This window comes from Columba livia, chromosome 3, assembly GCF_036013475.1.
Source record: "Columba livia isolate bColLiv1 breed racing homer chromosome 3, bColLiv1.pat.W.v2, whole genome shotgun sequence".
Lineage (NCBI taxonomy): Eukaryota > Metazoa > Chordata > Aves > Columbiformes > Columbidae > Columba > Columba livia.
Window position 1 is genome coordinate 87,190,011 of NC_088604.1, and position 24,231 is coordinate 87,214,241.

General features: G+C 44.7%; 2 protein-coding genes across 2 annotated transcripts; one reads left to right on the forward strand and one right to left on the reverse strand.

The window, feature by feature from the left end:
* The first annotated feature begins 260 nt into the window (after positions 1 to 260).
* Positions 261 to 3,817, forward strand: MAD2L1BP (MAD2L1 binding protein). Its single transcript, XM_065058075.1, has 2 exons — positions 261 to 724; positions 1,385 to 3,817. Exons 1-2 carry the CDS (start codon positions 374 to 376, stop codon positions 1,913 to 1,915), a joined length of 882 nt encoding a protein of 293 aa, XP_064914147.1. The 5' UTR covers positions 261 to 373; the 3' UTR covers positions 1,916 to 3,817.
* On the reverse strand, positions 3,806 to 15,445 carry LOC102092641 (epoxide hydrolase 1). Its single transcript, XM_021289440.2, has 10 exons — positions 14,560 to 15,445; positions 13,274 to 13,297; positions 12,147 to 12,360; positions 11,189 to 11,369; positions 10,171 to 10,401; positions 9,661 to 9,790; positions 8,264 to 8,478; positions 5,497 to 5,605; positions 5,046 to 5,171; positions 3,806 to 4,100 (listed from the first exon to the last, which is right to left on the reverse strand). The coding sequence occupies exons 1-10, from the start codon at positions 14,586 to 14,588 to the stop codon at positions 3,899 to 3,901; spliced, it is 1,461 nt and encodes a 486-aa protein (XP_021145115.1). The 5' UTR covers positions 14,589 to 15,445; the 3' UTR covers positions 3,806 to 3,898.
* Positions 15,446 to 24,231: the final 8,786 nt, after the last annotated feature.

A 24,231-nucleotide genomic window follows, 5' to 3' on the forward strand; every position in this document is an offset into this window, starting at 1 on the left:
GCGCTGGCCGGGCCCCAGCACGCAGCTGGGGGAGCCAGTTGACCTGTTTTCCGGAGCCCCCTGGGCAGCCCTACAAGAGGCAGCCGCAGCTCACGGCACCCGGGCTTGCGGCGGCCGTTAACACCACCGAGCACCCCGGCAACGGCCCCTGCGCTTCCTCCCCGCGCGGCTACCGAGCCTGGGCCAGGAGCAGCGGGGGAAACGGTGTCTGCGCGCCCCACACCCCAGCACCGGGCTGCCCGCAGCACCTCCTCCTGCCGGGGCGGGGCAGGGCAGGGCAGGGCGAACCGCCGGGCGGACATCCCGCTCCCCATCACCAAGCACGGCGCCTGCGCCGCCGGAAGCCGCGCCGCACAGGCCCACCACCACTCCCATGCTGCCCCGCGGCGGCCATTCAAATCCCAGCCGGTCGCCTACCGTTGGCCGGAAAATGGCGGCTCTCGGAGTTACGGTGGTTCCTGCTCCCACCCGAGCGGCCTCTCCCGCGTCCCCGCTCCTCATAGTTGAGGCGCCGCCAGCTCTCGATCGCGGTGGCGGGATGAGGCCCCGGCGGAGCGGGCCGGCGGCGGCCTGCCCCTCGGTGTCCGTGGTGTTCCCGGGCGCCGTCAGCCGGGAGAGCTGCTGCCGCTTCGCCTGCGAGCTCCTCAAGCACGTTCTGCACCAGCGGCACCAGCTCCCGCTGCCCTACGAGCAGCTCGTCTACTTCTGCCGGCGGGCGGCGCAGGTCAGGGGGCCGGGAGGGAGCCGGGAGGGAGCCGGGAGGGAGCCGGGAGGGAGCCGGGAGGGAGCCGGGAGGGAGCCGGGAGGGAGCCGGGAGGGAGCCGGGAGGGAGCCGGGAGAGCCCCGGGCCAGCCCTGGGCCCGGAGGCGGCCGCGCCGCTGGAGTTTTGCCTGCCAGCTCACTGCTTTAGCTCAGTGACTCGTGTTTTAACCTTTTAACTGGGTTTGAAGTGAAGCGCTCGTAGCTGTAGTCTTAAGTGTTATCAGAACTTCACTTAAAAAAAAAAAATAGCTTTAGGAGCTTTAGGTCAGGTGGTTGAAAGTCTCAAGAAGTTTATTTCTTATTGACCTACTCTGTTCAAAGTGTGTCGCCTTTGTTACTAAAACAACTCTAAGAAAAAATAAATGTTAGGTTGTTTTAGAGGGATAGCTGATGTTTAAAAGATGGGGCTTCTGATTCTTGTGGTAATTAACTGGTGCTGCAACTCATATTCAAACTGAGTGGCTATAGAGAAGCATTTTGTGTTCCTCTTGGATTTCCTTATTTTGTATGTGGGTACCTATATCTCTTAAAAGGATCATAAAACCCTTTGGCCATTCATTGAATTTCCGAACACTGTCCCAATAATTAAATGTCCTAACCTTTTTTTCATTTTGTTTTACAGGGTGGTGATGTGATTAAGAAGTCATCCTCTGTGGACCTGGCAAGCAAGAAGTGCCAGAAGATGCTGATGGATCTGGAAGGAGTGCTCCAGAACTTGGAAGTAATGTTTAGTTTGACGCTGGTTCCTCGGGTTCTTATTCTACTTGGAGGCAATGTCATGAGCCCCAAGGAGCTCTATGAGCTCAACTTGGAGGGTATTTATGAGGGCAGTACTGAGGAGAGCCTGAAAACTGCATCCTGTGTTCGCAAGCTTTTTCACTCGCTCTTCGTTGCGGATGTCTTCAGTGAACTTAAGGCTCTCCCTGTCACAGACACTGTTGTGATGCTCCAAGGACACCGTGATTGTGGTGTTGATTGGTTCCGGCCCAAGCTCAACTATAAAGTGCCGACCCGAGGAAGGAAACTAACTGTTAACTTGTCCTGTGATGGAGACATCAACCTAAGTGCCTCGCCTCCTCAGCCTGCAACTTCTGCTTGGGAGGACTACGTCTGGTTTCAAGCACCAGTCACACTCAAAGGCTTTCATGAATGACCTGTGCTCTGTAGAACTTTAATGGAATATTGAATAACCTTTGGTGCTGCTTTAAGTCATAATAACTTTATCAAATGTAACTGCATATTCTTTTCTATCTGGATGTCTTCAGGGCATCTGCTGCCTTCCCATAGCTCAACTATGTTCATCTCTCTTCATCTCCTCAGTCGTTGAAAGCAAATACCCTTTGAGACACAGTTGCACACAGACACAGTGATTCTTTAGGGACCAGAGTTGTGGCACAGGGGATGAATTAGTGTGGTGGGAGTAAAGCTTTCCTGCCATATACTCACTGAACTGGCAAATACTGGGTATGCTCTTCTCTCTCCTGAGTTTTAATGTGGCCACTTATTTGCTAATCATTACTAGTATTGGCTGCTTGTTTGGGACTCTAGATAATTTATGTGATTATTAATAAGCTTGGCCTTCACTATAAAGGACATAACCATTCTTACCTACCCTTTTCCTGTGAAAGGAGACCTTTCCCTGCAGTCTGATCAGGCTTGAGTATTCAAGTGTTTGCCTGTCTATTTGATAACATTAGACTTCCCCATAACTCAGTTTCAGTCACTTAATAATCCAAAGAGTGGGACCTCTCAGCAGCTGGGAGGCCTTGTACCCAGAACTGTCTTGTAGTGGTGATGAAAAGAGGTTGAGCAGCCCTGCAGAGGCAGGGCAGCACTTCCTCCTATTTTCCTTTTTCACTAACATCTAGTCCAACAGCCCTGACAATCAGATATACAGTTAAAATGAAAAATAAGAGTTTCTGCTCTAACCCTCTTCAGAGGAAGTTAGGACTTCTGCCCCAATATGCTAGCTTACTCTCACTTAAAACAACAACAAAGTTTCATTCTTGCTTGCTTTTACCTCTTAGAAGTCTTAGGGTCTTAGACTCTAAATATTTCTGAAATGTGAAGAAGAGGTGAGGGGAGTGTGTTCAAGTTCAGCACTATCTCTACCTGTCAAATTCCTGTTCTCAGTCAGAATGTACTACTTGAAAGCAGAACTTGAGCCCTTTCTTCTGGCCTGGTGTCTACTGCGGAATGGGAGAGGGAAGGAGGGAGAGACGCCCTTAGAGTGCAGTGTGTCACATAGCTGCTGTACTTGTCTTCAGTCAGCTGGGTATGTGTCTGTAATGCAAGGAGCTTAATGCCTCCAAATAGCTCTATTCCGCTTGAAGAGAAACTTGAGCCTACCAGTGGTGAGGTTGCTTGCAGTTTCTTGATAGCAAAAATTGCATGATGGGGTGGTAAAAATCTTTTGAAAGATGGGTCAAAGATTGAATTAACCCTCTACACTTGGTGTGTATTTTAACTTTGTGTTGGAATGGAATGGTGTTATAGAACTACGAGGAAATTGATATTTTTGAGCTTGAAGAACACTAGGAGTGCTGTCTCTGCCTCATTATCCGTTAACAACTGTTTACAATGTGTAGTAACTGCTAAAGGTAGCTCTAGGGGGGAAGAACTGCTAGAATGAAGAAAGCTGCCTTGGGTGCAGCTGCCCACTTGAATATGTAATCACAGCTCCATTGAATGAAGTATAACTTGAACGTAGGAGTGTTTGTACTCAGGAGATCAAATCCCTTTACACTTCCACCAAAGGTGCTTGTAATGCATATTTAAAAATGCTGGCAGCCAAGTATTTAAAGAAGCTTTTGAACAGAAGCCTTAGTTCTGAGGAACAGGGGGGCAATTACTTTCTACTCTCTTCCCCAAATGAGTGCAATGTTACTGCATTAAACTGTTTACACATTCTGTTATACTTGAACTATGAATGCAGCAATGATATGGTGCCGGGAATGAAAGAAGACAAGATGCCTCTTATTTTTTCTTTAGAGCTTAATTAACAAGTTTAGTACTATAATCATTATCAAAATAAAATGCTGGCTTTTGTATGTGATTACACTGGGTTTATTTAATGCCTCACAGTAAAGGTTCTGTCGGTGGCAGAACACCTCTTCTATGTATCTAAACTGCAGGTTCACAGCTGTTCCACCTTTCTGACAAAGTGCATGATGTCTTGTGCCAGAAGTTTTGGTTCCTGAAAGGCAGCAAAATGACCTCCCTGTGGCATGTAGGAGTAAGTGACTATGTTCTTGAAGACATCCTTTGCCCAGGTCCGTGGTGTATGTGTTATCTCCTGAGGAAAGGCTGCAATCCCTGTAGGAACGTGTACTCCAAGCCTAGAAGATACAAGTTAACTGCATTTTTGAAAGAAGTCTGGGGAAAGTCTACAAAAGCCTTCTGGGTTTGATAACCGTCAGAGCTGGAAAAGTTTCACCACAGCAACCTATTTTGTGGTCTGTACTCTGGTGAAGAGCTTCACTTGTATTTGGATCTCCTTCAATTTAAGAATGTTATACCTGAAGATACGCGAATTAGAGACAATTTTGCCCACAGTTCAATCTTGAAGTGTCTCAGATTTTTAAGCTTACCTGGTTTTGTGATATGTGGCAAGATGCCACACCTTTTTGTGAAATTCAGAAATGAACTAGCTCATGTTTACTTTAGAATTTGTGGTGCCAGTGTAAGAAATGACTCTCTCAAGAGGAAAGGTAAACTGATTCAGTCTACAAAGAAAGAGACTCATATTTGTACAATCAATCACTTGGAGAATGCTCAGTAGCATTTTCCTGGTCAGCCTCTCCTATAGTGATCTTAAAGCCAGCAGCTGTTAGAAGGCGCTTTCAAGTACTGCTCTCCAAATTTCTTCCCCAAGTCTGTGCTTACATTTATAGTTCTTAGTTTATCCACCAGTAAGCCATATCCTTCCTAATTCAGTTTAAACTTCTCTCTTAGAGGTGCTCATGATTTTCTGTTTTATTTTTACCGAACTGAGCTGCAGATTACTTAATCACTAAACAAGTGTATATAGACCTGTATTTTGAATGCAAGCAAGACTGAACATACTTTGATAAGTCTTCTGCATTGTCTTGGCCACAAGATACCTTGAGTGAATTATAGGTTCAAAACAAAAACGACCCTTAACTATATTTATCAAAAGAAAATAAGAATTTGGATTTTTTTAAAAAACTAGTTAAATTTGCTGTTTTAGGTGATTTAAATATTCATACAGGCAAATGTTCAATCTCATTTGAAAATCTGCCTTGCACCCACCACTTCATTACCTGGGATCAGCACCTGGACCAGGGAATTTGGACATGTTCTCCTTGTAGAATCGCATTGAGGACACAATGGAGGATGTCACCCAATAAATCATCACATTGGTCAAAAGCTCATCAAGAGAGTATTTGCTGTTGAGAGAGAAAGAAGAAATTTCATTGGAAGCTGTTTCTCAATATAATGTATTGGCCTCATGTCCTGAAGAACCGTTGTTCCTTCTGTTCTTCACAGAGAAGTAGCAAATTAATCAGCACCTGTGTGCCCAGAGCAAAACTGCCAGTACTGAAGCAGTAGTTTGCAGGCAGTCGCTGTAAGTTTAAACTATTCCTTGTCACGTGTAATCTTTCATCCTTAAAACTCAGCCTTGACTGGCCAGTCATTTACTTGTCTCCTCATTAGTTATCATTACTCATTCTTTTAATGAGTCTTCTCATGAAAGAGCATCTGTTTTCTTACCTTTCCAAGGCTCCATCATCTTTGTCCAGAAATGAATTATCTGTCCAGGTAGAGAATTTCTCCAAAATATATGCAGCAAGACCCACGGGGGAGTCATTCAGTCCACAACCTAATTCAGGAGGTGAACAGGAGAGAGATTGCAGTTGCCTGAAATACTTCAGAAGTTAAACTGAACTTTCAGAGTTTTCAAATAGAGTTCTGTAGAGAGTCTGTATGTTTTCTACTAGATCTGGTAGTATTATATTCTTCACAAATTGTACTGCAATGGAATTCCAGCTGTAACTGACAGCACTACAAACTCAGGCAATTCCTATACAAAAAAAAAAGCTGAGAAAGTCCTGTTGGCTTTTTGGTAATGTGTGGCAGAGTGAGCAAATTCAGGTCTAAAGGGATTACACTCTGAAAATAAATTTCAGATAAACTCTGGATAACGAGGACCCTGAGTGCTGTGCATCACTTTTAATCTAATTTAAACAGTGGAGCATTGTGTATCTGTTATCTGTTCTTACCTTTGGGGAACACTAACATTATAAACATAGCAGGTATATGGCATATCACATTTGCCTTCTTACCCATAAAACAGGCATAGGGATTGCTTCAGTAGGGATAGAGGTTTGCCTTGGGAAACCTAGGCTGTAGTTTTACAGTATAGTCAGTGTTGCCTGCTTTCCAGTGTATTTTAGTGTGACTTAAGCGCTGAGTGACTTTGTAGAAGATGATCATGACGCAGTCTCAGTTTAATACTGGATGTAGGTTTGTGCACTGGCACAACGTTTTCCCTGCACTGGCAAGCCTAGAGTGATTTGCTGCAGATCGAAGCATGTAAATGCTTTGACCAGCAATAGTAGGACAGGCTAAGATGTGCCAGCTAGCACATGACTTATCTGGAGATGAGTGTTTTCTGGGCTGAAAGCTGCCTCTGAACCACTGTATTCAATATCCACAGATTAGATACTCAGAAATACTAGTCTTGTTTGTAGCTTATTAGTCATTCAACCTGTACCACATCTTAGGTACAACAACCTGTGGTGAGTAAAAATACTTTAGTTTTGCTTCAAGTCTGCCTAATGAGAACTTAAACTGATAATGTAAATATTTCTTGAGTAGGGAAAACATTTTTCCCTATTAATTTTCTACATGTCATAATTTTTTGTGTGCTATAAAATTCCTGCTCTTATTTTTTCACGTTAAAGAGTCTCAGGCTATGTACAGTGTGTGTATGGAAGCTGCTTGGTTACTTCAGTCTTCCTTTTCTCCCCTTCCTGTATTCTTCTGATTCTAAAATATATTTACGAAACAGGGTGAATGGGAGTGCAATAGATTCTGAATATAATGTATTTAGTGTTCTGTCTTGGTCTCTTTTTGCTTTTTTTTAAGAGTTTCTAAGATTGCCTTAAACTCTGAGCTGGCTGACATTTCAAAGTGCTATCCATGACTCATGGATTCTCCAAACTAGAGCCCATTGTTATTTTATTCCTCTACTAAAATTGCTTTGGACTTGGTTGACATCAGTTTTTATTGGTCCATTTAATGAAACAGTCACTTAAATGTTTTCGCAACTCTCTGCACTTATCTCTAGGTTAAACTAAACCCCGGAAAGCTGCCAAATTTTCACTTAACCATTAACTTTCATCTGTAGAGAAATTTGGACCATGTTGAAATGTACAGGTGCAAGCACAGATTTTTGTGATACTGTCCCTCCCCTGGAACCTGCTTACTTATTTCTGTGCTTGGATTCTCATGTTGACTAGTTATTAATCCATGAACTTAAATTTTTTCTTGAAGCAGTTCAATTTCTTTAAGAACACTGGGGGAAGAACCTCAACAAAACTTTTTTGGAAATGAAATATGTTCCATTACTGGATCCACAGCTCTTTGATTCTGCCTGAGCTCTGACTTTCGAAGCGTGATTTCCCTGTGATCTTACCATCTGTAAATCAATTCTCCTCTTTAAAACAGTTCTTCTAGTTTTCTGATCAAAGACTAAACATACTGGTCTTTGTCTTTCTGGGGCTACCTTCACTGTTTGGCTCTTAGAAAACCAAACAAAACAACAACAAAAAATCCCAGCCTGGTATTTTGTCTCCTTTTATTTCTTTGGCATGGTGATCAGTTCAAGCAACAGACTAGGCCATCAGTTGACATTTCAATTTGAGTTTCTTCTTTTTCACTGAATTGCCAGGATGATGTACTATTCATTCTATGGTCTCCACATCCGACACCAGACAGAGACAGCTCCGCTGTCTTTCCTGATGATGGATTATTTCAATAAAGGAACACTACATAATCCTCACTAGCGGGGACTGAGGCAAATCTGAGATGGCCATATCTTTCTTCAGACTCCTTATCTACTGGCTTCACTAACTGTATCTGCCTTCTGTCTTTTCAGGTGTTAAAGCTTTGTCTACCTGTTTCACATTGCACTTGTTTATTATATTTTTCTTGTTTTCACTCATATTTATGTCTAGAAGATTCAATTTCAAGACCCTGTGCTTCACTTTAAAAGGCATTTTGCAAAGAGGTTCTTTCCCCAAGAGCATGATAAAAGTGGCATGCTGTTTGAAAAGTGGTATTTGTAGTCTCCATAATTTTTAACCTGTTCCTTTTAACTACCTTTTTCCCAGTTCTTTGTCCCCATGTTTTGCACTCAGTCACCAATACTCATTGCTTTTCAAACATGGTTGGCATTTGTGCAATTATAAGTTTTTATATACCATAAGAAGTTAGTATACAATGTTCATAAAGCAATATAGAGAAGGTTCATTACCTGCAGTGTCTGGTTTGGTGGCTTGGATGTGGAAGTATCCAGACTCTCGCAGAATATTATATATGTTCTTCTGGGCAAAAGGATACACACGTCGAACATCTTCCCTAGTGAGGCCTACGAGCCATGGTACATAAGCCCCAAGCATCACAGAAATCATCCTTCCCAAACCTTGTATGGCGATGAAGACCATATTCAGGTGAAGCCCTTTCACGGATCTAAAATTAAGTTAATGAACAGAAGGTTTAATCAAGCAGTTTTCTGTCTCCAAATTTCCTAGAAAATCATAGAATAGTTTGGGTTGGAAGGGACCTTCAAAGATCATCCAGTTCACCCCCCCTGCCATGAGCAGGGACATCTCCAACTAGATCAGGCTGCTCAGAGCCCCGTCCAGCCTGGCCTTGAATGTCTCCAGGGATGGGGCATCTACCACCTCTCTGGGCAACCTGTTCTGGTATTTTGCCACCCTCATTATAATAAATTTCTTTCTCATGTGTAGCGTGAATTTGCCCTCTTTAAGTCTGACTGGAGCTGTGATAGAAGCATTTCACTGAGGGAAATACATAAAGGCCCTAGGTTCATCATGATTAAAAAAAATTATGTGAGTTAGAAATGGTACAACTGGTGCCATCTCCATCCAGCTGTACCATTGGCAGGCTGTTAGCTTTAGGTACGCAGTTTCTGCACGTGGCATATCCATCCTGGTAGCTCCGGCTGTTGATTTTGTGGTGTTCTGTGCTGTAGAGAACAGGCTGCGTTGGTTATTTTCTGAAAAGCTTGAGTGTACCACATGTGGATACAGTGCTCTGGGTGCCGTTAAGCGTAACTGCAACCGGGAACAGTGAGCTGCTCAGCCTGCAATCTAACTGCTTTCAGAGCTTTCCACTTTATCTGTTCTCCAAACTAAGCATGGCTACAATGCTCACTTTTCATTAAATGCTAAACAATGATCTGTGATGCCATCTTCTAAGGAAGGTATTGTGCTTCTTTCCCGATCAGTCTCAACTCTGTATTTTAGGTAGGAAAGCCCTATACTCTCTTATACTATTCACCTGCTGAAGGCCTGAGCTCCTTTTTCTCCCTGCCAATTTAAAATCTTTCTCCTTCCTGATTTAGAATGATGATCTGTCTCCTTGAGGTCTCAAATGAAATTGCAGCAGATTTAACTTCCACAGCTAATGAAAGAGAAGCCACACAGCACTGAAATTTAGGAAGTGTGAGAACTATGCTAATATCAATGCAAAGCATATGAATACAACTGAATGCAGAGGAGTGAGGATGTCCCTGGAGGAAACAAAGCAGAAGGGGATGAGGCGCAGGGCAAACAGAAGGCAGGACCATGCAGCTAGAAGGCAAGAACTAGAGGCAGCTTTTCTGCACTGATTCCCTTTGCTACTCACTGTGGCAGCATCTGGGCCATGTTTGTGGTAATAGCAGATCCCCAGTCTCCTCCTTGTAGGTAGTATTCCTTGAAGCCCAATCTCTTCATCAGTTTATGAAATATACGAGCAGCTGCTACAGTGTCAAAGCCTGTAGGTAAAGATAAACACAGGAGACCTGTTTGTCCTAGTGTTCATCCCCTGACCAAGGATCATGGCCTGGCAGAGGCACGTGAGTATGCTGCTGTGTTAAGGCACAGTGTGCTATGCTGCTCTGCCTAACTCCTTAGTAATAAAGTGAACACAAGATGGTGGAAATTCAGTGAAAAGTGGAGAAAGTGGAAAGCAGAACTGGCTTCCAGTTACCATTGCCTTTGAAATCTCCACAGCCAGCCTCGGAGCCTCGGCCACGTGGGTGTTAGTGCAGAGCCAAGCATCTGCATTCACAAACTCCAGTGCCCAGGGGACCTGGGGTGGCTAAGGTGTTTCTCCAAAAACCTTGTGATTCCAACAGAGTCTTTTCATCTTTACCTTTCTGGTGTGGTGCCTCCGAGAAGCCATAGCCTGGAATGGATGGGCAGATGACTTCAAATACCACGTCACCCTCTGTCAGGCCATGCTTGGCCGGCTCTGTGAGCAGAGGGATGATCTTGTAGAACTCATAGAAAGAGCCAGGCCAGCCATGGACCATCAGCAGAGGTTGAACAGCTCGACCGTGAGGGACGTAGGACGGCTTCACGTGGATAAAATGGATATTGATCCCTGCCACACATCCAAGACAGATAAATTAAAGCTCTGGTTTCATCACAGTTTCTGCTCTGGACTCTGAAGAAGGAGGGTGGCAAAACTGTAATTAGCATTCATAGCAGAAGTTACACAATCAGCCCATGGCAAGAAGATGTCTAGCTAAAAGGGGAAGCCCGGCATTGTATCTATGTCTCATCTTTTTCATACAGACAGAGATATTGATCCCAGCCCCAGATACTGGGGTCACAGGACAATGAGCATCTATATCCTGAGAAACTGGTCTCACAGCATGTAAGTAGAGCTGTGCTTGAATGAATGGCATAAGGCAGGTAAGACACATGCAAAAAACATGACAAAATTACAAAGTACATGGGTGATAAAAAGAGAAACATGAAAAAGTAAGTGCAAGATAGAAGTTTAACCTGCAGATCACTTATCTAAAGTCTGGCTAACCTCGCCTGGCTAAAGTGGGTAGAGGTGGTGGAAATTCTAGCCTCAGAGTCAGGGAAAGTTTTGCTATTTTCAAAGGTGGCTTCAAGGCAATAGCAGAAGAAATCCTCCTCATTAGTTAGCACACATTCAGAGCCAGTCCATCTTGAAGAAGACCTAATATCATTGCCACTGTGTAATGGTCTTAATCTATAGGAGGTTGTTAATAATATAGCTTCCACTAGTGATATTTCACTCATATCGCTAAGCTGTTATGCATACTGTTGTCTTAAATATACTGAACTCTTAAATCCCCCGCTTCTCCCTGTGCATTTCAGGTCAAGACCTGCTGAATCTACAGAGACTCCCTCACCTTCAATGGTGGTTAGGAAATGGGGGTATTTGTTCAGGACTTCCACTTGCTTGTGCCAGTCAAACTGGTTCCTCCAGTAGGCCACCACCTTCTGCAGGTAGTTAGAGTTGAAGCCATAGTGGAAGGCAGCCCCTTCCAGTGGTGGAGCATAGCGGGCCCGGTCCAGGCGATGGTGCAGGTCCTGTGGAGGAGAGCCCTTCTTGTGAGGCTGGCCAGATGCCAGGGCAGGCATGGACAGGCCCTCCTGGCTCTGCCAGCTTTTGTGCCACTATCTGGGACACCGGGAGCCCTCCTGAAGCAGTTGTGTGCTCTGCAGGACCCCCTAAATTGTTTATAAGGGGAATATATTTTTCTATAGGTTACCAATTCCTCTAGAGCACCCAGAAGTACTGGATCCTACTCCTGCCTGCTGCCAACCCACTTTAGGGTTTTTATTGCTAGGAACTTGCCAGCACCATCAGCTGGAGAAGAGTAAGAAGTTCAACCTGAGCTGCTCACTGCTAGTTAGTCAGATAATTAGGGACAGGCATGCAGGGACAGAGGTGCTGCAACTCAGTCAAGATCCTATCCCCCTTCACCCTTCCAACCCTTCCCCCTGTGGAAGCCACTCAGTCACGCCCCACTGGTGCCACTGCTGTCCTGACACCCTTCCACCACTCCCCACCACCCAGACCCACTGTAAAAATCTGCTGCTCAAGGCGTGACATTTCTGCAGGAGAAGCCCCAGGTTGCATGGAGGGTCTGTGGTCTCAGAAAGTCTTTACAGGGCATTATAATGAATCTGAGCTCAAATCCTGTTCATAAAAGGTGGTAAGCCAGAGCATCATCTATCCGTGCTAGGTAGCTGCACTGGTGTATATAAGTGCACCCAAGACATCACCTTGAAGCAGTAAGGTGAGTGATGGACTAGCTCCATCTCACAGCTTTCTGCCCCTCCCTACATCCCAGCCACCAGTACCTCAATTTCTTTGTCAGATGTTTCAATCTTGAAGGGACGGATACTTTCATCTTCTTTCCCTTTCAGGGGTCTTTCACCTGAGCCCCACCATCCATCTCCCATTTCAAGAGTCTTGATCTTGTGTCTAGACCTCATCCAGCAAACCAGCATCCCTCCAACCCCCAGGGCAGCCACAGGGACCAGGACTGCATTCTTCTGAGAAAATTCAAAAGACCTAGGGAGGCATAAAATTCTTTGTGTTCAACAACAGAAGGGACTATGCTGAGGCATGTGTTCACATCAGTTGGGCCTGAGCAGTAACAAATGCCTACAAATCCCACAGAGTCAGCAGGGTATGGGGTTTTCTGTTAGTTTTGGAGGTCACAGACAAGATCTGGGGTAGGGTTACATATAACGGTGCTTCCTAGAGACCTCAAGTCCTTGATGATAAGGACTTGCTGACCACAAGGATTCTTTGCCACTCTCCTTGTGAACCAGGGTGACCTGGGGTACAAGGTCAATAAGATATGGGGTGGTCTATTTTAAGGCAGGTACTGGAGTGAATGCAATAGTAGCAGCTGAACTCCTCTGAACTCCTCCAGGAATAAAAATTGCACAGACAGAATGGGCTGAGGAGCAGGAGCAGACACAAGGGTCTTCAGCTGCTAGGGAGATCTGGATGTGCTGGGCGTGCCCCTCTTGGCAGTGCTTTATATATAGCTCCTCTACAGATTCAGTCATTTTTTAGGGCAACACTGGCCCTCCTCCATAGCTTTCCATGGGTGTCTCACCTTGTCTGTTGAGTGTCCCTGTTTCTGTTCTAGACAGCAAAGTTTCAGACTCTTTTGACGCATGGCAGCTAAGTCACCAGAGTTGGTTTTAACAGACATGTAGCATGTTTCAAAACCATTCAAATGATTGAGCAATCAGTCCTAAATACCATCCCACCCCTCTGATCTGTGCCTCAAGCACTCCAGCTTCCCTTGGGGATTAGTAGAGGTGTCTGGGGCTATTTCAGGTGGGCTGCAAGGGGTCCATGAATGAAGATTTTGTTGTTGTCATACAGAATAGGGAAGAGATTATGCTGTGCCCCAACCAGAGTGCTGATAAAAGTGGATAATTCAGCCCAGAAGAGCTGTTTTACTCACCTGATACGGGACAACAGGCTCTCCCTAGAAAAGGGTGAAAAAGAAAAAGAAAAGAAAAAAGAAGATCCTTAGAGTCTGATAGTGTTGTCTAGGCGATGATGCAAAGCATGTCACCTGCTAGCACCATTTAGGGCCCAGCCATGGGACGGCAAGCTGTTTAGCCACCCAACAACATCTGCTATTATTTTTCCAACTTTTTGGATGGGACAGAAAGAGAGGGGCTTAGAACAAGTGTCTCTGCACAAAGAGACAGTGTTTCTGAGCTGTGTTTTAGCAAGATAATTTGTTGCCATAATATTCCCTCCCTCCGCACAATTTAGATAAAAGGCACTAAACAACTGGGTAGGTGTCCTTGTAGTGTTTCATACTACAAGCAGCTGTGTTGCTTCAGCCAAGAGAATAGTTTATTGTGACTTCTGTGCAGCGATAGGTGCGCAGCCTTGGCAGGGGACTTTGAAGCTCGAGGGTTATTCTGCTGCTAACCACATGGTTGACACTTGTTGTGTGGTTGTACTGGCCAGAAGAGAGGCTGATGGAACCTTTCCCTGTGCAGAGTTCAATGATCTGCTGTACCTTTGCTACTCCTAGCTACTCCTGACTGGATACCGAAGTTTCTAGATCCCATCTGGCTGCAAGATAAATGAAACATCCCCCTTGGTTCTCTTTTAGCCTGGGAGATTCTCTTGCAAGAAAAGCACAGTCTCAAGTCTACCAAAAAAAAAAAAAAAAAGGACATGAAAGTCCATGAGAAACGAAGTCTGCTGGCTGTCTCTTTTTACCTAGTATGGTTTCCTATTGCTGCCTGTGGTGCAGAACCCAGTGCCTCTACTGAAGACCCCAGCAGTCACCAAGGAAATTTGGTAAGATCTGTGAAACAGCCTATGTGTGATTTTTAAGGATGTATCATCTCCTTAAACCCCTCCCAGACAAGGAAGAACAGGGCTCGTAAGAGCAGTGTCAGGCTCCAGCTCTCTGGTGACTGAGCAGCTTATGCAACAGGAAATAAGATCCCCCTGCACTTATATCCTGGAGTTTAGTGACCAGTTATCATGGCAGTAACACAAACTTTGCACTGCTAACAAAGCAAGCATGTCCCAGAAGCAGCTCTCTGAGCAACAGAAAACAAGGCTCAGCCTAATAAAACCTCCTCCCCACTCATGCTCAGGAGAACTCAGCCACATGCAGCCACCCTCTGACGGCTTGTTGACCCCAGAGGGGCTTTCTCCCACCCCAGCCCCAGGGAGCTCTCTTCAGAGTCCCTCTTCCCCACGCCGAGGAGATCTCACCAGGCATTTGGAAGGAACTCCTGCCACATGTCTGGTCCTCCTTGAATGGCCGCTGCTCTGAGCAAAGCAACCCAGGTGTCTCCTCCTCTGGCTTTCTCTTTGGCTGTGACGCTCTCCTGGTGACAATGCAAGCTACATCATCCAATTAGTGCCACCTATTGCCTAAGTTTGCACTTGCAAATTAAGTTAAAGGCCAATGCAAAGTCCTGCATGGGGAGGGAATAGCCCTGTGTGCCAGCACAGGCTGGATGCCAAATGTGAAGAAAGCAGCTCTTGGGAGACTGGCCTGAGGTGTTCTGCTGAGCCTGAGCCAACAAGGTGCCCTTGCAGCAAAGACCAGCTGCCTACAGGGCTATATAGCACGCATGTTATCCAGCAGGCTGAATGAAGTGATCCTTCGCTCCGTTCAGCACTTGTGAGACCACATCTGAAGTGCTATCTCCAGTTCTGGCCTTGCTGGTAAAGACTGGAGTGAGCCCACCCTTGGTGGTGTAGGGCCACCAAACTGCCAGGGGACTAGGGCACATGATGTATGAGGAGAGACACAGGGACCTGGGCTTGCTCAGCCTGGAGAAGGCAAAGGCCAGTACAGCTGCCTAGTAGAGAGCGCTGGAAAAACAGACCCAGACTCAGCCTGGAGAGGCAAGAGCTGAAGGGCAAAAGGATACAAATTGCAACAGGGAAATTCTGGTTATATATGAGGAGAAATTAGTTCACCATGGAGGTATTCAGGATGTGGGTTCTCTGCCTTCAGAGGCATTCGAAATTTGACAGGAACAAGGCACTGAGCAACCTGACCTGCCTGGACCTCCTCTGAGCAGGAGGAGGGATGAGCTGACCTCTAGGTGTCCTTTCCAACCTCCGTATGGTGTGGTTCTGTTCCACGTGTACCTGCAATTTTCAGCAGTCAAAACAAAAAGGAAAAGTGAAGTTTTTCATTTTCCACATAAATCAATGCTTTGTTTTAATTCAGGGAAGTAGATTGCATTTCCCCCATGGTCAGTAAAATCTTACTGGATAAAGGTTTCTTCTTCCTAAACTGTTGCTCAATGTCCTTGCTTTGCTTCACTCCAGGAACAGCTGCATTTTTACTGCCAGAGGAAATGATTCCTATCTCCATGCAATGCCCAAAGTGAAGTATTATCACCAGTGAGATCTGTGATGATCAGGTCTCATACTGCACGAGTTCATATGCAACTACTACGCTACTGCAAAGAGCCATCAGGAAGAAAAGCTTGTAAATCCTTCATTTGGTCAAAATTCCATCTATTGCTCCACCATAGCTATTTCTGGTTATGTCTGTCTGGGGTTACTTAACTTTAAGGTCCTATTTCCTAAAGAAAAACCTCTCTCTTGAGGCCTCTTGGAAGATGGTATCCCTGATTGCAGAGGGACGGTAGTCAGAAGACTAGAGAATTATTAGCAACAAAAAGAAATAATTACAACCCACACGGAAGGTAGCAGAAACTCCTGTAAGATGCCAGGTTGTGATGTCTCCAGCAGATAAAAGAGTCCTCGAGAATATTGTGTTTCTTACCACACACTGGGAAAAAGCACAAAGGCTGGCAGCAGAAAGTTTGGCTTAAACATCTAAGAGTGAAATTATCTATACTAGGAATGTGGAAAAAGAGCCAGCAGAGATAGTTAAAGCTGCAGAGAAAAGATACAAATTGCTGCTCTCTGTCTAGAAGACTTGAGAGAATCAGAACAGCTTTTGCTTAAGATATAAGGGGACACCAAGGCCGTTAAGACACTGGGGCTAAAAGGCAACAAAACCAACAAAACCCCACTGATAAATCTGAAAGAGCTGAGATACCACGATCCCATCTGCTGAAATGCAGGGTATGTGCAGTTTTGTGTGAGTTGCTGGTGGGCAGAGACCAAAGGAACCCAGAGGAAATCCTGCCCTGGGATTCGCCTGTGGCAAAAAAGCTTTTTTTCCCCTCTCTCTTACAACCTCTAGTGGCCAAAATGCACAAACCCAGGCAGAAACTGCTTGCTGGAGACAAGAAGACTGCCTCCCACGGGATTTCGATGCATATGACATAAATGGAAACGGGAATCCCACAGGAATGGACCTGCAAAAGTGTCTCAGAGCATCTCCCTGCAGTGGGGCAGGTTCCCTTAATGACAGATGTTTTAACAAACCCGTTTTAAAAAGCCTCCTCAGAGCGCCATTAGAAAGTTTTCTGCCTCTGTCCTAGTGCTGTGATTTTGCTGCTGCTATTATGGCATGGGGAAAAAAGAAGAAGAAAAAAAAAAGAGAGAGAAAAACATTTCATATACCATATTTCACTATTGTGTTTCTGTCTAAACTTCCAATTGCTGTCATCCTGCAGTCCATTTACGACTGGCATCATTTTATAAAGGGGTTTCATATGTTTCCATTGCACAAATCACATATTAACAGAGCTTTTTTCCTGTGTTTTTTTCTTGCTCTTGTCACTGATCCACAGGATCACCCCTACAGCAATGACAAAAAATGTACACATGGAAATGTTACCGTGATGTATTTTTTTCAGCTTGTTTAGCAGCTGGATACAAGTAAAAAGTGCCAAACACAACACAACACAACCTGCCAGCTCTCCCAGGCCCATTCCCTAATTCTGGCGTAGTGTGACCTGCTGCTGGAGAAAGCACCCAAAGGCCAAGCAGCAGTTCTGCAAATCCTGGATGCCCTCTAGTGGGAAAGAGGCGCTCACAGTATACTTGTTTTTTCTCCCTCTATTTGGGCTTTTTTTTTTTTTTTGTCCCTTCCACTTTGGACTTTCTGCGTGTTTTTTGTGGTTTTGTTGTTGTTATGTTATTTTTTTTCTTACTGCCCATTGCATGTAATCATAATCCAAGCCTCAGAAATACCATTCATACTGAAGCCTGAGACATGGGGAGGAAAACTGGTGACTTCTGGTTATGAAATGAGCTAATGCTCCGTAAGAGTGGAGCACAAAAGCTTTGAACACAGCTCCTTTATAGCTTGAGATGCTGCAGCAACTTAGAAATTATTATTCTGACCTTTAGAGCTATTGCAAGCCCCTTGCTGGGATTTATGGCCCAACTGCAATGCTCTGCCATTCATCTTACAGTGTGAGGGCTTTGCTGCATAATTTTCCTTTTGCATGAACAAAATCAGAGTCACTGTCTTAAGAATATTACTAGAGAACAAATTGTGTTCAGTAACAGATCTTCACTAATATGGCCTCCTGATTTATATCAGGGATCAGCTTTCTGCTTTTTATTTGGTCAGTGGCCACCACCTGTGTGATGCTGGCAGGTAATGTTGCAGGGCAGGGCAAAATCTGGAAGCTTCGGATCTCCCCTGTGTTTCTTCAGGCTCCTGCAACCCTGCTTGCTCCATGGTCTTTGTCTTTGAACTCCACATTCTCCCTTTGCTTTTAAGGAGGGTCCTTGAGGCTACGGAGACTTTCCTCTGCATGACTGGATCTTTGGTCCTGCAGGCCAAAGGTATTGAATGCTGTATTTCCCTCCATACCTTCTGAAGGCGAATGGTCCCTGTGGCCCAACAGGTCCAAGCCAAGACCTCTTCTCAATAGGTTTTGTATGAAAAAAGCCCTGCCCAGAAATGGGATTGTATGGGAAAAAACTGAGGCCTTACCAGGTGTGTCTGTGTCCTGGACATTAAGGAATAGCTCCAAGCACATCACCCTACCTGCAATGTGTAAGCAAAGTTTTCACCTTCCCAGTGAGGTCTCAGGACATCCAGCTGTGACAGGAGATTTGTTTTCCACCAAAGTTTACTCCAGCCCTGAATAGCAGGCTCTGTGCTCAGCCTCAGCGATCATGACCTTGGAGGAAACACTGAGCTCCTAAGAGCTTCCAAGCTGTTAATTCTTGAATCTTATTAATGAGAGCCAGCTCAAACTTCTGAGAGCAGATGGCAGCAGCACCTTGCTCCTGCCTCCACGGGCAGCCACCCCACGAGGCCTCTGTGCTGCTCCACCGTATCTTATATAAAACTCAGACTGCAAGGAGCCATGAACAGCTTGGGAGGGCCAGGGCCAGTCTCTCCGATATCCTCCTCGCCCTTCACAAATGCTCTTTTCTTACCTAGGAAACCCATCATCATCCTCTTCTGCAAGTACCTTCCCCCACACACCTTCTCTTTAGCCCTCTGTACTGTACGCTGAATAAAAAGTAGTGTTTTCTGAGCTGGAAGTGGCCCCTTGTCTGCCTTGCTTATTCTCAGGAGACCTCACAAATGTTTCAGTGCTACCTCCAGCAAGAACTGGCCCCTTCTGTTGCTAATTAGGGAGCTAAGAGGTTCCCTCAGGCACTTCCCAGTGAAACCGAGCTCATTAACTAAATAGCAGGCAACATCTCTGGGGGTGGGGAGCAAAGTTACACAACAGCTGCTTGGAAACAGGCAGCTTGTTACGTGTGCTGGTTTTAGAGACTCAGCAACATTAAAAAACAAAAGCAACTCTCAAGTCCCAAACAGTGTATTTAGGTCGCTGATACTCCGGGGATAATCTCGGGGATGTTGGTGAGAGGAGGCAGACAGCAAGCAAGGGGAATAGGTGCTCAGAGCCCGGATGCACAGAACGTGATGGTCCCCACATGTGCACCCAGCTGCGCACAGAAAAGTGGGTGTATGGGTCCTTTCTGGGTTCTGGGATACGGCTCCTGCTATGCTGCACACCAGGAGTATTCATCTGTTCATCCTGGAGCATAATGTGAGACAGGGCCCTGTCGGGCTTGTGCACATCACTGGAGTTTTGGTGAGTGTGGCAGAGGCTTGCGGGCTTGGCTCTGCTAACCCAGGTCCCAGCAGCCTGGACAGGAGGGATTTCTTATTCAGAAGAAAACTCCATACAATCAGTATAGACACAGTTTTAAAACCCTGAACAGTTATGCAGTTTTTGTTGACTTAAAGTCTCAGGAGCGCGGTGTGTACTCCCTCAACCGTTGCTCCAAGACATGTAAAATAATCATTTTACAAAGAAAGCAAGAACCATTAAAAAAAAAAAGGATGCAACTGAGCAAAGGCACATGAGGGAGAGAGTAGTCTTAAGATAATATAGATATAAATATTTTATAGAAAAGAATATCCTGGGTCATTTGTCATGAATGACAGAAGCATTGGAGGCAGAAACAAAGGCCTTACCTTCAACAAAAGGATGAAGATAAATCAGTATGCGTGTGTGTGGGTGTCTGTTCTCAATAATTTATTTAGTATAACTAAAAAAGCAATTATGGTGTTTGGATGAGGCAAAAACAAATGGCACAGAATGATCTCCATCCTTCTCAGTAGCAATGACCACTGCTGAGGATCCTGTAATGCTGACCATTATCATGGGCCAGATCCCAAGTTCTTTTTTGCCATCCTTACCCTGGCAAACTCCTGGGCTTGCTTTTGGTGGACATCAGTGCCCAGCGCCTGCAGGGGCGGGTGCGTTGTGGGAGAGGAACAAGTTGTCTCTGCCCTGTTGCTCTGCCATACATTTGCATAGCCACTTCCCAAAGCTGAGCAAACCTCTGACAAAGAAGGGCTTCCAAGGGAAAAGAAGAAGCCCAAATCTGAGCATGGGTTTTGGAGAGACATCAGCCACTCACAGGGCTCCCACAATGGGCGCAGGAGGCAGCCAAGGGGCTGCTGCAGCGGGTGAGCCCCGCTTTGCAGGCCTGAAAAGACGTGCAAGAGGACACGTAGTTTTTGAGAAATCAGGCTCATTATGTGTTCAGTTCACTGGAAAATCTGGAAAATTTTCTGCTCTGGTCTTATGCATTATTTCCTTCCTCTTTGGGAGCTGTGCTAGCTATTTGGAAATAATTCCGTGGCCTCCTTTCTAAATAATTATTCTCTGTTTTTTCCTACTGTCCATTATTAGTTGTTATGCCTACATTGTATAACAACAACAACAACAACAGTAACATGAAGAAGCTCCTCAGATCCAGAGGCATTGAGAAAATGAAGACTGAATCATCTGAACTTCTAACATAAGGATATGATTTTCTTTTTGTCATTAAAAACAGCTAGTCTGGAAAACCAGGGATATTTGGGTATAATGTAATACCAGTACTTCAGACATCTCTTCTAAAAAAAATACTACTATGCATCTTGAACCTTATAAGAGGACCCACAAATACAGCTGGGAAAATAATTAGCTATTGTATTTTAAGATATCAGTCTGAATAGGGTAAACAAGACTCTATCAACAAATCTGTAAGTGTGTTTTTTTTTCTCCTCCAGCTTTACAGCATTCTTGGAAAGACTTATCTAAGCAAAATCCCAGCATATGTAACTGACTGGTCCTTCCCAAAGGTACAAGGATAAAGCCCTTTGCAAGTGGCTATTAAGAAAACTTGGCAACAACAGCTTGCAGGACGAATCCTTGCCAAAGATTAAAAAGCAGTTCCACAAGCAGCAGAACTAATAAAGCCTGATTTCCTACACGTATTTGCAAAATACAGCTACTATTTGCAAAGACAAAGAATTTGTATTTTGCAAGTACAAACACAGAAACTTTCTAACTGAACTGTTCTAGGACTTCATTTTCTTTAGGTATGTTTATAAACTTCCCCCCTGCACTTCCCAAAGCAATCAGTTTTCATGAAACATGTAGAAACACCTTTCAGAACTATTTTTGTAATCTCTGCTTGCTGAAGTTGTTGAAATAAGCAAATAGATCAAAAAGTTACTGGGAGAACACACAGACACACCAAGTGATTATACAAGCATTGGTTCTGTGGGAAGCAAGGAACCAAAGTGAAATTGTGAAAAAAGCCACAGGAAAACATCCAATTCTTAGCAGTATTGCTTGACAAGAGTTGCAAGGCATCGCACATGATCAGCACTGAGATGTACAGCAGACAAGAATGATCCAGTCCAGCTTCTTTGGTTTCAATAGCAAAATCTTCAGCGCCATCAGTGAGACCACAACTTACTTCTGCACCACATCCAAAGGATGAAGCATTCTGTGAGGTCACCAAATCTATGTAAGATACAAAATGACTGGGAAAAACTTCAAAAGGCCCTAGTAAAGGCTGCTCCTTTTAAACCAAATGCATGTTTGGGCGTTTGCATTTGGTGGTAGCAGAAATGAACCAGAAGTTACATAAGCAGGACAAAGTGATGGCAAATGGAGCTTTCTGTATGCCAGTATAAGTTAAGGGAAGCTGGAAAAAAATATTTCTGTTGCCTAATATTTAAAAGAAAACATCAGAAATAGAGCCGATCTCAGGGAAAAGCTCCGTGCATCTCTGTAGACAGCACAGTGTTGAGAGAGGAAGCTCAATGCAGAGCAAAGCAAAACCAAAAAAAAGTCACATATTAAATAGGTGGGGAATGTATATACTACAATAATAATACTAATTCCTAAATACCTCAGCTGTGTATCTCCACCTTGAAATTGGTGTTAGGTGTGATCACTTCCACAACAAAGGGACAGAGAAGAGTAGAAAAGGCAGAAAATAAAACAGCACTATGATAACTGGGACAGTGGAGACTGTGATAGGAAAAGGAAATGAGTGAGCAGGATGGCTTAGCTTTGTCAATAGTTGAGTTAAAGGAGAAATAAGCACAATGAAATTCTATTTTGACCTTTAATAAAGACTCTTGTCACTTTCTGAGCACCTTTCCTGACTTTATATGAATTATAAATTAGGAGTTACAGAATACCTGGTGTAATAAAGAAAGCAAATCTTATTTTATGATGCATATAATTTTGAGACCAAAGAATTGGTGAAAAATGTGACCAAGTAGCTGTAGTAATAAAATTAGTATTCATAAAGTTGCTGATGGTGAAAGTCTGTTAGTTCCTGTGCCTCTGGTTTTAGGATTCCCATTCAGCTGTGTGTAGCTCACTCAAGCTGAGATTCTTCCTGCTGTTCTTTAAGCCCAGCAGCATCCAAATGGGGAAATACACTTAAAATGCAGAGTTAGAGTAGATGGACAGCCAGAAAAATCCAGTGTAATCCTGGTTTCTCTCGCAAAGGCATCACTTAAGAAAGCTCAGAGTTATCATTTCTGCAGCTTCCATGCAGTTCCAAATCTCTGTCCCGAAGATGTCTGAGGGTTTTTTTAAAGCTGCATCTTCTCTCTGGAGTTACCACCTGAGGGCAACATCACACATGCATTGGGACAGGCAGGGCTCCTGTACCTGGAATATTGCACTCCGTTCCAGGAACCGCATTACCAGAAAAATCATGACAAACGAGAAACAGCTCAAAGAACAGAAACAAAGATGACTAGCAGCCTGGAGTTACTATGCAGAAAAACATTGCAAAAGCAAAATCTAGTTTGCCTAAGGGATGATTGATTAGGAGCAGGATCCAGGCCTCCAAATATTTGAAGAGTGAAGAGAAATTATCCAGCATAATAAAGAAAGATAGAACTATGAGTAATTGGTGGAAATGAGGCAAGGAAAATGTGCCTGGTCTTCCTGTTGTATTTTTCCTACCTGTGAGATACTGGGCTGTGAATTGGAGGTATTCATATTCTGATCCTCTAATGAAAGACCAAAGCTTTGTCAGGGTAAGTATAGTACAGGCCAGGATTAGAGACTTCTGATCAAGAAGAGCAGCTCGGTCCAAGTGATCACCAGAAGATCACTAGTGGGTAAAATACAAGGGTGTTGTGGGGGCAGGAAGACAGGGGTACCAGGAAGTAAGAAATCCTTTGAAAAAGAGAAGTCATTCCTCCAGGAAAAGCGTCAGAATTCCCAAGAAATTCAAACTATTCTCCACCATCCACAACTTTCAAAATATATATGGTCTCAAAGAGAATCTTACTTCTCTGCTGGCCTATGACATATTTTGCCGTGCTCTAGAACAACACTGATTTCAAGCAGGGCTGCTTTTCCACCTTCCCAAGGAATCAGGAGTTTGGGCCCTTGACCAGGCATGACAGTGGTTGGAGGCAGCCCATGGGAAACATCACCACTTTCCCTGATTCTGGAGAATTATTTTTCAGGCGGGGAAGGGGAGGGCAGGCTTCCTGCAAATGCTGAGCTGGTGTCCAGAACAAGGCATGGAAGGGAACACTGAATTACAGTATTGACACGAACTGCCACCTACATGTCTAGACAGGTCTGGAGAAGGCACACAGAAATCCTGCATGCTCTGCCGTCCAGATTTGGCTTCCTCACTGCATGGGTTTTTCTACTGTAGCACAACAGCAGAGTCTTATGATGATGGGCGATGAGGTGTTGGCCATGCTGATGAACCAGTAGTGAGCTGTGGGCTGGGATGCTTGTGCCAGGGGGACTCAAGGGGTCTGAGGCTCAAGGGCACCATGCAGTGTGGACACAACTGAGCAACTCTAATGGCCTGTGGGATGGCCATGATGGAAGAGGGGCAGGCAGCCCTCCCCAGCTGCCTGACAAGGTGGGAGAGAGGTTTAAGGAGTCTTTAGATTGGACATTAGGAAAAATTTATTCAGGGAAAGGGTTGTCAGGCATTGGAACAGACTGCTCAGGGAAGTGGTGAAGTCACCATCCCTGGAGGTGTTTAAAAGATGTGTAGATGAGGTTCTTCGGGACATGTTTTAGTGACAGTGTTAGGTTAACGCTTGAACTCCATGATCTTGAGGGCCTTTTCCAACCAAAGTGATTCTATGATTCCGGTAAGGGGTCAAGAAGGTTAGGACAGTGTGAGCTCGATATACGGAGCAAGCTATAAGAACTGTGGCACCACAAGTGCTGGTGCTGCCAGAGC

Excerpts from the sequence above, each read along its gene's own strand:
- MAD2L1BP (XM_065058075.1), top strand. The coding sequence starts at position 374 with ATGCTGCCCCGCGGCGGCCATTCAAATCCCAGCCGGTCGCCTACCGTT. Across the intron at positions 725-1,384 it reads TCTGCCGGCGGGCGGCGCAG|GGTGGTGATGTGATTAAGAA; the intron begins GTCAGGGGGCCG and ends TTTGTTTTACAG.
- LOC102092641 (XM_021289440.2), bottom strand. The coding sequence starts at position 14,588 with ATGTGGCAGGAGTTCCTTCCAAATGCCTG. Across the intron at positions 8,479-9,660 it reads ATGGCCCAGATGCTGCCACA|ATCCGTGAAAGGGCTTCACC; the intron begins GTGAGTAGCAAA and ends ACTTAATTTTAG. Across the intron at positions 5,606-8,263 it reads CACCAAACCAGACACTGCAG|GTTGTGGACTGAATGACTCC; the intron begins GTAATGAACCTT and ends CTCCTGAATTAG.